The sequence below is a fragment of the Rhinopithecus bieti genome, unplaced genomic scaffold, assembly GCF_001698545.2.
Source record: "Rhinopithecus bieti isolate Rb0 unplaced genomic scaffold, ASM169854v2 scaffold_13247, whole genome shotgun sequence".
Lineage (NCBI taxonomy): Eukaryota > Metazoa > Chordata > Mammalia > Primates > Cercopithecidae > Rhinopithecus > Rhinopithecus bieti.
This window is the reverse complement of record NW_016807505.1, coordinates 1,932,403-1,946,695: the sequence shown is the minus strand read 5'-3', so window position 1 is coordinate 1,946,695 and position 14,293 is coordinate 1,932,403. Positions and strand designations below refer to the sequence as shown.

The window sequence follows — 14,293 nt, the reverse complement described above, 5'->3', positions numbered from 1 at the left end:
CCATCCATCTTGTTGCAGAGGATGTGATCTTCTTTTTATGGCTGCATAGTATTCCATGGTATATATGTACCCCACTTTCTTTATCTGGTCCACTGTTGAAGGGCATTTAGATTGATTCTCTGTCTTTACTATTGTGAATAGTGCTATGACGTGTCAGGGATAGCACCTGGGATTGCATCTCAGCGTGGCCAGCAACACCCTGCAGCTTTCCCCTGACTGACAGCTGCTGGCTCCACAGCAGGGACTTGGCTTGTCATTGGCTTTCCTGAGACCACTTTCTGTGTCCTGTAAGGCATCTCAAGAGAAAACAGTACCGCTATGGACACTGTAGGCCACCAGCAACTGCCTCTTGATACTATGGTTTTAGTGACCCTACTGTAAAACCATGAGTAGATTTTCCTTATATTTAGTATTTATGCCATATTTTAACTTAGTAGTTGATTCATGAATACTTAAGACATTCACATATTCACTTAGTATCTCCCCAGACTAGTGGTACCATGTAAGCCTTGACCCTAACTTACCTGTGCATACCATCTGTTTGTTCCTGAGTTGTTTCTATACCCAAGAGTTCATCTTTGGTTGCAATTCATGCATTGTGGTTACAAGCCTTGCGATATTTTACAAGTTGACCAATTAGTATTTGAATTTCAGGAGGTGGTAGAGAGTCATAGTTCTTGGCAAGGAATCAGGGCTGCAGACTCAACATCATTCTTACTAAAGAGCAAGATTTCATTCTTCACGTGGCAAGTCCTTTCTCATTCCTCTAAAACGACAGTATTTTACTTAACTAGAAGCTGGAAGAAAATTAGAGAATGAGATATCAACTGTGTGCCAATCTGGTGACATATTTTAGGAAAAAACAAAAAATCTCTCTGTGCTATATTCTGAATGAGATGTTTTTAGTCTTTGAATGTTTGCACCTGTCAAGGTTATAGAGCAGGGAGAAAAACTTCATTGAAATCAGTGGTTCTAATTATAGTAGATATGAGATGAACCCTTCAAAATAAAGAGTATTCATGAAATGATTTAAAAATTGCAAGTCATCTGTCATTCTATGAAGGGCATCTCAGCCTTGTATTTCACCCACAATCGCTTCTTTCTACTTTAAGACTTAAATTCTAGATAATAGAAAAGACTTTCTCTTTTGGAAATATTTGTTTATTTGGTTCCTAAGATTTAACAGATTTTTAATAACCCTTTAGTTCTTTCAGAAAAAAAATCCATGAGTCATTTTGGTAGAAATTTTCTACATACTGGTTCATGCTTAAATGAAAACCATACAAATGTAAAACCATAAATAAAGCAGCCGGACTATTTCACACTAAGATCTTATTAACTCAATATATGTTCAGGTTCCTTTTCACACTAGAATGAGAGTTACCTGCACTGTTATTTCCATTACAACTGTCCACCCACTCTGAAATAAGAATACTGTAAAATTAGATTGGTTCTCGAGTTCTTTCTCACATGCACTGTATCCTGAGACCAGTTAGTCATACATGTCCAAAGCCCCCAAGAGCACTGTAGTTCTGTAAATTATTAACAACATAGGTGGGGAGGTGGGTTTGACTTCCCTCAAGCTAAGTTTTCTTCACTAGAGTTCAAGGGCACAGCCTTAAAGACCCACTTTGCTGAGATCGTTTCCCAGACACAACCCTGGCCACTCTGGGGAAGACAGGACACGGATTCATACAGATTTGTATCTCAGTCTTGAAAACTTAACTTAGCATTCATTTGACCCGATGTCTTGTGTCGTCTTCACTCCACCTGTGCAGTTCCTGAAGTCCCCACCTACATGGTGACCCATTCCCCTTCCATTGTCCTGTCCTGTCTACCTGGGATGCTTTTCTTCTTGGTCCACATTTCCCTCCAAGATCTAAGCCAGATGTTTTCCTCCATGACATTTTCCTTGATTGCTTTTTTTATTTGTTCGTTTGTTTGTTTGTTTTTTGAGACGGAGTCTTGCTCTGTCCCACAAGCTGGAGTGCAGTGGCACGATCTCAACTCACTGCAGCCTCTGCCTCCCAGGTTTAAGCGATTCTCCTGCTTCAGCCTCCCAAGTAGCTGGGATTACAGGCACCCACCACCATGCCCGACTAATTTTTATATATATATATTTTAGTAGAGACAGGGTTTCACCATGTTGGCCAGGATGGTCTTGATCTCCCAACCTCGTAATCCGGCCCCCTCAGCCTCCCAAAGTGCTGGGATTACAGGCGTGAGCCACTGCGCCCGGCCAACATTTTCCTTGATTTTTTCGGTCTCCCACTTATCTGCATCCTGCCCCCATCACTCCCTGCTCTAAGCAGTTGGTTTTGTTTCTGTTCTGCCAACTTATGGGGCACATGCTTTATGCTTGTGAAAATGGCGGATCACTCACATCCCATGTGCCCAGCAAGCCTTGCCTCCTAGACAGCATCTGACTCACTGCATCTTCCAAAATATGCACACCCATGACACGGACATGGTACACCTGCTCTTGTAACATGTGTCCATGAATGAGCGCTATTTGTCATGGATTTGGTCGCACTGGAGGGGTATGTTTTTTCCACTTTCCTAGTAGGAAGAGAGGACAAGGCTTATAAATGTCATCTTTATAAAGCCAGGTAAAACTGAGTCATTAGAATCATCAAAGTTCATCTGACTAAACAGGTTGCAAAATACTCCCCTTTCTTCCTTTAAGAAAAGACATTCCTCTCCTTGGTATTTAACTCCGCAAATTTTTAAATTCTGGTCTACTAGATTTTGATAAAAGGAGCTTTTTATATGTTATTGTATAACAGAAAAGAGATGGTATTTAAAAGTGTGTTTAGGCCAGGTGCGGTGGCTCAAAGCCTGTAATCTCAGCACTTTGGGAGGCGGAAGCAGGAGGACTCCTTACGCCTGGGAATTCCAGATCAGCCTGGGCAACAAAGAAAGACCTTGTTTCTACAAAAAAAAAAAAATTAAAAAAAAATAGCCAGGTGTGGCGAGTTCCTGTGGTCCCAGCTACTCGGGAGGCTGAGGCAAGAGGATCACTTGAGCCCAGGAATTTGGGGCTGCAGGGAGCTATGGTCCTGCCACTGGAGTCAAGCCCAGGCAACAGAGCAAGACCCTGTCTCTAAAAAGTAATAATTGTCAATGTGTTTAAAAGGCAAAATGCAGTATTTTTTCAAATGCACTTGTTGATTGTTTAAGATCTCATCAGCTAGACCGTTTGAGGGTGAGGACCTTCTTGTGTTCACTTTGTGCTCCTAAGGACAGAGCCAGATGGTGCATGTAGCAGCCGTGTGGTAATGTTTTAATGAATGGTCTTGAACAATCCCAGCTCCTCCGTGGAAGTGCATTCTCCAGGGAGGCATCCCACGTCCTGAAGTGGACGACTGGGCTCTTTTCATCTCACAGTTTTGTTATTTAAAACGTTGCATAGTCTGTAGAGACCATTTTTCTAAAGCTAAATAATGCTTTCTGGTTTTTTCCATCTTCAGGAAAATGATTTCACTTTTCTGATACTGTAATTCCCAAACCACTTAGTATTATTGAAAAGAACAAATTCTGCATTACTATGCGGTGGCTCACGCCTGTAATCCCAGCACTTTAGGAGGCCATGACAGGTGGATCACAAGGTCAGGAGATCGAGACCATCCTGGCTAACACGGTGAAACCCCGTCTCTACTAAAATACAAAAAATTAGCTGGGCGTGGTGGCGGGCGCCTGTAGTCCCAGCTACTCAGGAGGCTGAGGCAGGAGAATGGCGTGAACCCGGGAGGCGGAGCTTACAGTGAGCCGAGATTGCGCCACTGCACTCCAGCCTGGGCGACAGAGTGAAAAAAAAAAAACTACAAGCATCTTCCACCTTTGATTATCTTCTGACTCAACATCAGATAAATTTTAAACATATAAGCTTACCATTTAAGTAGAACTGTTTAAAATGCTGGACATTCTAATAAAATCAAATTGAGCTTATTTGATAAATGACCTCAATTTATCAAATTCCTTTACATGGTAACCTAATATACTTTCTGATTCATGATTCAAAATCAGACGTATTTGGTGGGGTACCAAGCATATTCGTTGCAGTAAATGGAATGAATGGAACACCCCAAATGAACAGGAACATACTGGCTGACCCCCCTCCCAGGCCCTCTCCACAACAAGATTCCCAGTGTGAGCCAGGCAGCTCATTCTCTCCACCACGTCTTTCCTTTGTGGCACAGGGTACCATAGAAGGTGCTGGAAGGAGATAAAGACCAGAGGACAAGCTTCTCTCCTGGAGAATCTTGCTGTGAAGTGTTCTTCCTGCAAAGACCAGCTGGGCTGCCCAGTCAAGCCCTCCTCCCTGCAGCATCCAGAGCAGGTTCAGGTTACCCCTTCTTAGGGATAGTGAATGACTACTCTTGCCCCAGGAAGATGTGGCCCTAGCACTCCCACAGCTAGCCCTAGGTGGCCTGCACAGGGGACATGCTACTGCCATGGGCACCTGTTTCAGCCATACCTGAATTTAACTGTTGGGCTTCTCCTGCCATATTCTCTTAGTACAATGAGAAACTCTGTCTCCCAAACCAAGGAATGCTTCCCTTGTATTAAAGACGTGCAGACACACTTTGTCATTTAAAGAGTTTTGCTGCTAATCATCCCATGGAAAGAAAACAGAAAGGACAGATATATAACAGAAGGCTGGGTGCACTGGCTCACACCTGTAATCCCAGCACTTTGGGAGGCCGAGGCAAGAGGATCACCTGAGATTGGGAGTTTGAGACCAGCCTGACCAACACGGAGAAACCCCATCTCTACTAAAAATACAAAATTATCTGGGTGTGGTGGCACACGCCTGTAATCCCAGCTACTCGGGAGGCTGAGGCAGGAGAATTGCTTGAACCCAGGAGGAGGAGGTTGTGGTGAGCCGAGATCACACCATTGCACTCTAGCCTGTGCAACAAGAGTGAAACTCCATCTCAAAAAAAAAAAAAGAAAAAGTCAAAATTTTACCAAGGTCTAACATTGCAAGTGCTTTTGAGATACAAGCTCCATTAGAATTTTCCTTCTGATGGATACAAAATATAAGAAAATGCCCTCCTCACCTCCCCACATCATGTGTCTCCATGAAGGGCCTTCCAGCACGAGTGGTGTGATCTCGGTCCATTCCCGTCTCCAAGCACTGTCAGCCTGGGTGTCCTCCATTCTAAGGAGACCACTCCATCCAGTGGAGGACAGATGAGGTCACTCTCTGACCGCGTCTAAACCAATGCTGGCTGTAAACTACAGGGAAGACCCGTAGTGACACTCTTCATCCTAGAACTATAGGATGTAGCACCGGTTCAGAAGCACTGGCCCCACCTGGACTCATGGCACACTTGCTGCCGTGTGAACGCTCCTGCTAGGAGCTCACAGGGAACAGGAGTGCATGGGCCGGAGTGGGATTGGGGTGCTGAGTGACTCTCCACTCCTTCCCCAGCCCCTGAGCTGCGGAGATTCAGCACTGGGCAGGCGGAGGCCCAGCGTTGCTGCTGTGGGCATGCCGTGTGTGTCTCGAGGCTTAGGGAAAACCCCGAGATGGGTTGCAGTTGCCAGGGGAGCAGTTATTCATGGGCTTTGGGCATTTCCATTCCAGACTGCCCTAAAGGAAACAGAAACCATTGCAGGGCGTTCTCCCTGGGGCCCCGCTCTGCACGCTGTCTTCTCAAATTCAATTTCTTATAGCTTGAGTTGCACTTCAGAAATCTATGACTTTCTACCTAGAAATTACTCTTCCTTCCTGTTCCCTAAAGAGTTAAATTGAAATTCTTTCACCTGACATACAAAAAACAAAAACCTCCCTGGCCTGAATCTAATCTGTGTTTCCACCCAGCACGAGGTGTACTTTTCTCTTGTGGTAAGAGGATACGAAAGGGATAATGGCAGTCATGATCGTGACCTCATCTGTCTCAGGCTTAGTGTGTGCTGGGAACAGTGTTTGCCTTTCTCAAAATATTTCAGGTACTCTTCAAGCTTCGCTTGTGATGTTTTTGCTGCATTTTGTCTGAAAAATTTCCAGTCATTCTTTGAGGTGCAAATGCAAATGTATCTTCCCTCTCACCTCCTGTAGTAGTTTTGATTACCACTGTAACAGAGTACTGCAAATGTAGTAGCTTTAAATGACACCTGCTTTTACCTCATGATTCTGTTAGGCCAGACGTGCAGGTACAGTGAGACTCAGCCGGGTCCTTCCCTTAGGGTGTTAGGAGGCTGAAATTAAAGTACTGGCAGTCTGTGTTCCTTTCCTTTCTGCAGGCTCTGAGGTTAACTGTGCTTCCAGGATCACTCAGGTGCTTGGTCAAGGACAACTCCCTGTGGTTGTAAATTGAGGTCCCCATTGCCTTGGCTGGATCTTATGGTAGTTCTGTTTATAGTTATTTGAGAAACCTCCATACTGGTTTCCATAATGGCTGTGTGAATTTATAGTCCCACCAGCAGTGTCTAAGAGATCCTGTTTCTTGGCTGTCTTGCCAGCACCTGTTATTTTTGTCTTTTTGATAGTAGCCATTCTAACTGGGGTGAGATGATATCTCATGTGGCTTTGATTTGCATTTTCCTGATGAGTGATGTTGAGTATTTTTTTATGTGCCTGTTTGCCATGTGTGTGTCTTCCTTTGAGACGTGTATCCAGATCCTTTGTCCATTTTCTAATGGGATTATTTGATTTTGGGCTGTCAGCTGGGGCCGTCTTTGCTCCTATCAGCTGCCTTGTTCCTTCTTATGTTTTCCCTACAGCCTTTCCATCAAGGGTGACTCAAGTCCTCAGGCTTTGAGTTCCTCTGCTTTTATCTCTCTGACTTTTTCTCCTGCTTCCTGTGGAGAAAGTTCTCTACTTTTGAAGGTGTGATGAGATTGGGCCCACCTGGACAATCCCGGGTCATCTTCCTGTCTTAGGGTATGTGCCCCTAATGACGAGCACAAAGTCACTTTTGCATAGGGTAACGTACTCACGGAATCTAGTGAGGATTGCGAGCTTGGTGCCGATTGATGAATGGGCTCACTGCCTGATGTGCTGGAAGACATTACGATGGCACCGAATTTTGAGAAAATAAAAGTTTTATTGCAAGTCAGCTGGCAAGGAGATAGGAGGAAATGCTCAAATCTGTTTCGTGGAACTGAGGTTTGGGGCAGGTTTTATAGGCATAGGGTAATGAGGCATGTTCTGATTGGCTCTTGCAATGAGGTGATGCTGGGAGGTGTGGTCTGGCTGCATCCTGCCATGGGGCGACACAAGGGCTCAATCTGATTGGATGCTGGATCCTGCCATGTGGTGTTTGCTGAGCACTTAGGCTCCACCCATGGTTGTATGCTTGGTCCATCTGGGCGTGCTCAGGTTACATGACCTTCAACCTGGGGCTTCATGGCAACTGAAAATAACTCACCATTTTATTATACAAGGTTGAACCAGACTGGGTTGATCCTAGGGTTCCAACCTCCCTGGGGGCCATTACCCCGATGACCACCTCACTTTCCCCAAGCATAATGAAGTGACCTAGAATGGTGTTACCAAACCTGTAGACATCTGAGAGTCCTCTTTCGTGCCTTTCCACCAAAGTCTGAGTGGTCCCTGGATGTGCAGCCCTTCCTGTGTCCCAGCCCCCCTTGAAGTCTGAGGTCATCCCACCGGTGGTCCTGTCCCCACTTGGAACTCCACACAGGCCCAGCACCTTCTCAGGCAGGACTCCTCTCACCACCTCACCTCCTGCTCATCTAGCTGGATGCCATTGATGAAACTGCAGAAGGTGGGAAGACACAAATTAATACAGCAATAAATTATTCCTACACAAAATAACTGTGTTTTGTGAAAGATTTATGGAGGAAGCCACAGACACTTAATCTAGTACTGGAACACGGGGGAGGCTTTCCATAACCAAAAACAGGACAAGGAAAATGGCCCTCCAGGCAAAGAAAGAGAAGAGAAATGGAGAAGTGTGGGGCTTGCTGGAGTGAAAGCCCAGGGGACTGTGGAATGGCCCTTGGCGCTGTGGCAGGGATGGGAACTGCTCAGAAAGCAGATGCTAGTAGTTCATTTCAGAAAGGACTCCACTGGGGCCCCCAGCCCCCGAATGTTCTGTGAAAGGTTCAAAGTTCCAGGGCAGACCAACCCACAAACAGAGTGGACCTTTGGCATCATCATGAAACGTCTGAAGCTAATTTGGCACAGAATAAAACGCTATCATTGTAAAGTCTGGCTCCATTGTGGGAAGGGAGTTTCGTCTATTTTACATGTAGTCCTTCAAAAAGAAGTCTCGTGCCAGAACCAGTGTTGGGCAAGGGGAGCCTACTTGAGTTGGGGTTGGGGGTGTGTGTATCTACTCCACGGCAGTCATCAGGCGTGCCTTTCGATCACGGGACTATTCATGTGTTTCTCTGCAGCAATTTGGGTGTGTTATATCATCAGAAAAGGGAACAAGATGACTTCCAAAGACAAATGGGAGAATATAGTTTTTATTCAAAGCATAGTTGTGAAAATGGTTAGAGCACCTAAGTTAACAGCTTGAAAGTCATTTGTACTTTAATTTTTTCAGTAAGGATTTGTATCCATAATGTGAAATTGCAATTTGAAAAAGCCCCTCCCCCTTCTTGCATCTAATCTCTTACATGAGCATTTTTAGATCAAGGAAATAAAAATCTCTCAACTGCAATTAACCTCCAAAATGACATTTTCCAATAAAACGGAGTGCTGGGTTTGACAGATGTACAGTTTCTCGTAAAAGATGTAAGGTGATGGCATGACATCATTCTGTCCGGGATCTGCATAGGGAAATCGGATTCATTGGCCTGCTGGCTGTCTAACCATATGCACTTTCCTTCCGATTAGGTGGATGCTCATGGAAATATTCTGTTGACATCGCTGGAAGTTCACAACGAAATGAATGAGGTCGCGGGTGGTGTTGGCGATACCAGGAATTCAGCAATATCCTTTGACAACTCAGGAATCCAGTACAGGAAACAGAGCATGCCTCGAGAAGGGCATGGGCGATTCCTGGGGGACAGAAGCCTCCCGCACAAGAAGACCCATCTGCGGAGGAGGTCTTCGCAGCTCAAAATTAAAATACCTGATCTAACCGATGTGAATGCCATAGACAGATGGTCCAGGATCGTGTTTCCGTTCACTTTTTCTCTTTTCAACTTAGTTTACTGGCTGTACTATGTTAACTGAGTGACTGTACTTGATTTTTCAAAGACTCCATTTAACACTGAGTGAAATATTACTCTGCCTGTCAAGTTTTTATACCTGTACACACACAGACACACACACAAGCAGACACACACATATATACATACGCAATTGTATATATATGTGAACTTTCTCAGCATATATATAAAATACACGTGTATATGAGGATGTATGTGTATATGTTTATACACACAGGAGTCAGTGCCCATGTGTATGGAACACAAATACACATACATATATACATTTTGCAGCTATGGACAATTTCCCACAGGATGCATATTAAAGAAAGTCATAGTTTTTTTCTTTTTTAATTGAAAGGGACAAGTATCATCTAAATATTATGCCTTGAGAATGAGGGCGTAAAACACAATATCATCCCCAAATGTGTCTTTTATTACCATAAGTTAGATGTTTTAGTTTAAAAATCAGAAAGACATTCTTAGTTAATCTTTGAAAACTCATACAGTGGTATTGCTAGTTTAAAATGAGTCACTCACTTCATATCCTCTCGTTCAGTTTAGTAAGCGAAGGCTTCTTGGCTTTTCTGGTGATGAGGTTTGTTTTCATCGGGCATACGTTTTCTGTAATGGTTTAGTGGCTGGGGTGAGCCACTGGCAGTGTGCTTACCTGTTGTCTTAAACATAGATAGATCCCACATTGATGTCTGAACGACCGTCTTTTGAAAACCCATCGGGAGTGAATGGCATCTCATTGTAAGTACTCTAATATACAGTGTGTAGTTTGTTTCTGTTATTCACTTGGAGTGGATCCAGCTTCACTGTCATGTGCGAACACAGTGGCACGTTTTGCCAATGACATTTCAATCACTGAAAATGTGCTCTACATCTCGTATGGATTTCTAGGCCTGATATCCAACAGAAAGCATAGACGTCTCAGGTTATTCGTTACTCTAAGGTAAAACCATCTAGGATGATTTTCCCCCTTGCAGTTATGTTATCAATCATTCTTATAACATTGTGTGTTAATAGAAAATATATTTGCATAATATGCATATATATGTATATTTACCAAGATTTTGTTTCTTACGCTTGCTATCATGGCAGCATGCGATGTCATATTTTCCTTCATGTGATGTAACTACTTTCTGTTATCTAGAAATTAAGATTGAAGCTAAAACACTTCTGTTCAATTTCGGAAACGAAGAAACATCCTCATGCCTTTATTTCTGTATCTGACATATTTCATAAGCACATCCAACTACTCCTAGACTGACTAGGATTCTGCAGGAACATGACCCCTACACACCACGCGTCACCCAACAACCCATGACCGTTCTCTGAGGCAAAGGAGGGCAACCTGACAGCAAACACGGTCACTGTTGCTTCCTTCCGATCCACAGCCTCATCAGTATTTGGACTTTTTAAAGCTCGTAGAAACAAGACAAGGTGCACCGGTTTCATAGACGCAACCTTAACTTACTATTTAGATGAGATCTTTCTAAAGAAAAAAAAAAAAGAGATGATATATTTTTTGTAAACAATATTTCTATCACAGGCATCCATAAACTGAAATGACTACAGTTGTGCAAACAGGTGTCACAGTGAAGTTGAGCATTTGGAGAAAAAATAAAAAGCAAAATTTGCAGGAAGAACTGCTAAATTAATACTTTATCCCAAAATGCCACGTATGCCTCACCCTCTTTGTTCTATCCGAAACCAAGGACCAGAGTCTAGCCCAGTGCTCCAGTGGTTGGCCCCAGTTGTCTTGACATAGGTAGGGGCGCCACCTTCCCTGAGGATGCGTGTGGTGTGGACTGTCCCCATGAGCTGACCACTACTTGATGCTTCTTTGGTGGCTGTAACAACCTTTAATTTGTGGGCATCTGCAACAGTTCAAAACCCACCATCAGACAAAACATAATCCACAAAATCTCACGCTAGAGGCAGTTACCTCCTTTAAGGCCCTTTTCCCTCCTTCATTCCTCTTTTTCCTCCTAATCACCGCTCTCTGGTTTTATTTTCATCTGGAGACTAGCCAGGGATTCCTTTGGCTTTGGCTTTTCTCTGACAGTTTTTTCCATCGGTAACAATGGGGGACCCTAAAAGTTAAACAGATTGGGAAAAACCTTGTAAGTGGCCTTATCATTATTATCATGTTAAAGGAAAAAAATACATTTGCAAAGACCTTATCCCTTTCAGTACTTCAGGTATATCTTTTTCCGTATCCAGTAATGAAAGGTGTGAGGTCCACATGCGGAAGAGGGACCCCAAAATGTAAATGGATGTGGACAGAAACAGTCAGTGGTCTATTTAAGTGTATAATTTATCCTGTTCAGAACTGTGACATTAATTCTTTCTGGGAGAAAAGTGATTTAAAACTTTTTTGATGCATAGTTGAGGTACCCACATATCACAGGCAGAGACCCCGTGAGGCTCCAAGGAGCTGCAGTCTCCTTCCCGAGGTTTTCTAGATATAAATTTGCATGGTATAGTCATAATAGCTTTTGAGCTTTTTATATGCATTTGGCACCAAGACTGGGATCCACAACTTTGTAGACACCGCGATGAAGTTAACATATTAGCTATACTCTAAATAGTGTTTGTAACTACACACACACACAAACACACACGCATACACATACATACATATATTCTGTAAAACAAAAAAAGAAAACTTTTAAGATCCTTGGGTATGTGTTTGCTTTACTCCATTTCAGAAGAAAATTACTTTTCTTCTAACAAACTTATTTTATAGCTTCTCCATTTTTAAAACTTGTGAGAACATTGAGAAGAGAACTCTGTGTTAACAGAAGAGAGTTGAATTGGAGTCTCTGTTGTGTTCAAATGACTTCTCATTACTCCACAGTAGTTATCTGAGCCCGTGACTGAGCCGCGTTGAGGAATTCTGAACCCGGACCTCTGACATTGTTGGGAGGTGGCTGCTCCCCACACCCAGACCTCTTGAGTAAGGAGAGAAACATTATCATTGGGGATATAATGAGATTTCTTTCTTAACAACTGAAAGTAATAAAAAGTTAATTTTCTAAGTAGTCCTGTCTTTCCAAAATGCGCCACAGGGGCTCAAGATCTACAGAAGAATCTTGTGATGACAGTTGGTTATTACCCATATTCAGATATCCTTGAGATCATGGAAGAGCCCTGCTACGTAACTCCCTACAGAGAAAGACTGATAGACTTGAGTGGTCCTTAAATCAAGTGTTACTCCTGTTCACCAGCCCCGGGACTCTGGAGGGGTTTCACTGTCTATACCATGCGACATCCATTTCCCCCTGAATCTCAAACGAACTAGAAGGTATGTCATGAGAATATTTCCATTAGGTGTGGAAGCTACCTGCACATCTGCAATATCATGTGTTTTTAACGCCAGCACCCAGAACTTTGACATGTTCGGTCACTCCCTCAAAGGCACTTCTCTCTCGTCCAAAGACAGCACTGACATTTTTACCAAGGGGATCATCTCAAAGGTGATACCAAACAAGTCTGGGGCTGGTTTTAAGGGGACAGGCACATTGCAGTTGTAGATGTTCGTTTTCAGCATCTAGTAGATAATCCACTGGTGTTTGTCCCACTGTGGTGTGTTCTAACAAGAATGTGTCCAACTTTGAATCTCCTGGCTTGAAAGTATAAACCATCACTTAATTCTTATTTTAACTCTCCACCTGAAAACCAGTTCATATTTCTGGCCATTTTATGTAAGCAAAACCGAACACTTGGTGAAATATTTTGTTACTCTTGGAATTGACTCTGGCTCTCAGCGTGAGCCATTAGAGTAACATTGAATCTTGGGGGAAAGAGCTGCCCAGGTGAATTAAATTTTTCCAGGACACTAGCTAGTGTGCCTTGGATTGATTACCTCTTCTACTGCCTTGAAAGGTGCCATGTTTTGCTGAAATACTGAATTCCCAACACCTGGGTAAACAATGCCCTCCCAGAGAGTGGCTCCCGTGTGCCTCTCCCTAGGACCAACCCCGTGAACACGTTTTGTCACACTTGTCTCATGTTTCTACTTCCCAAGTCAGTTGAGTGTGTTTAAGGTAAGTACAGGATTATTCTTGTAGGAATAGGCGATTGCTGTCATAATCAATTCTCATGTTGATTTCATTTTATTGTAAAGATAAATTTAAACCCAGTTTTGCTTAAGCACATTGATGTAATTTTTTGGTATTATTTGACATGAAAAAAACAGCAAAATTGAGTGATAGATACAATATGAAACTTGTTGATGAATGAATTCAAATTTATTAAAAAAGGACTAACTGACTTAAATGTGAAGACTGATTTTTTTTTTCTTCCTTGGCTATCTTGTGAAGACGGTGTGGTTATTTTAGTTCTAGTCATTTTTAGTAGCACATGCCCATTTGGGGTTCTGCTGAAAGTAAAAAGAAATAAGCCCGAAATTGACTGCATGTGAGATCGATTGAACGATGACTTTAAAAAATGAAAATTGCTATTTACCCTGAACTTCAAAGGACAACTAGACACACAGAAGCTCTAACTTGTCCCTGTCTTCAAGTAGGGATTTTAAGCGAGAACTATTTTTACATTAAAGGTCAGGGAGCCAACCTACCTATAAGCTGTGGCCAAGGTGGTATTGATCCTTATTTTAAGTTCTTTAGTATGATAAGGCAGTTTCTTTGTTTTTATTTTTCTCCAGTGAGAAAGTACCAAGCAATGTCTCAGAACTAATTAATTAATTAATTCAGATCCTTGGACACTTCAGATAGAATTTTTATTGAGAAATTATATCTAGGCCTCCAGAGAAGCTGTTGGTTCACCTGCAAACACCTTAAAAGGAATGTTCCCCAGGGTGGTTTAAGTCTCACAAAATGCCCTCAGGTTTACCTCCAAATTTCCTTACTCTCAAGCAATATAATGCAGATTCTTTACGAATTCTTTACAGGTCCTGTTTTCATTCTTTTTTTCCATTGTTTGGATAAGTTTTTTACATTTCTGGTCTACTTGGGGACCGCAACTTGGACATATTCCACACTAATTCTTCTTCTAAGGCTGGCACATCATGAATGGAGACAGTTCTCACCCATTTCACTAGGTTAAAACCTTATCCATCCCAGGTGACAATCAAATTACCATCACCACAGAAGAAAGGATTTTCAAATACTGACTGGATTTCTTA

General features: G+C 42.8%; 1 protein-coding gene across 5 annotated transcripts in view; it reads left to right on the top strand.

Moving 5' to 3' along the window:
• GABRB3 (gamma-aminobutyric acid type A receptor subunit beta3) overlaps positions 1 to 13,420 on the top strand; it is a 232,056-nt gene extending 218,636 nt beyond the window's left edge. For 4 of the 5 annotated variants that reach the window (XM_017882403.1, XM_017882404.1, XM_017882406.1 and 1 more), the window contains one exon: positions 8,819 to 13,420. In XM_017882403.1, the coding sequence (XP_017737892.1) occupies positions 8,819 to 9,160 (342 nt within the window). In that variant the 3' untranslated portion in view covers positions 9,161 to 13,420. The remainder of the gene's footprint in view (positions 1 to 8,818) is intronic. The other variant, XM_017882408.1, reaches the window with a different exon arrangement.
• The last annotated feature ends 873 nt before the right edge of the window (positions 13,421 to 14,293 follow it).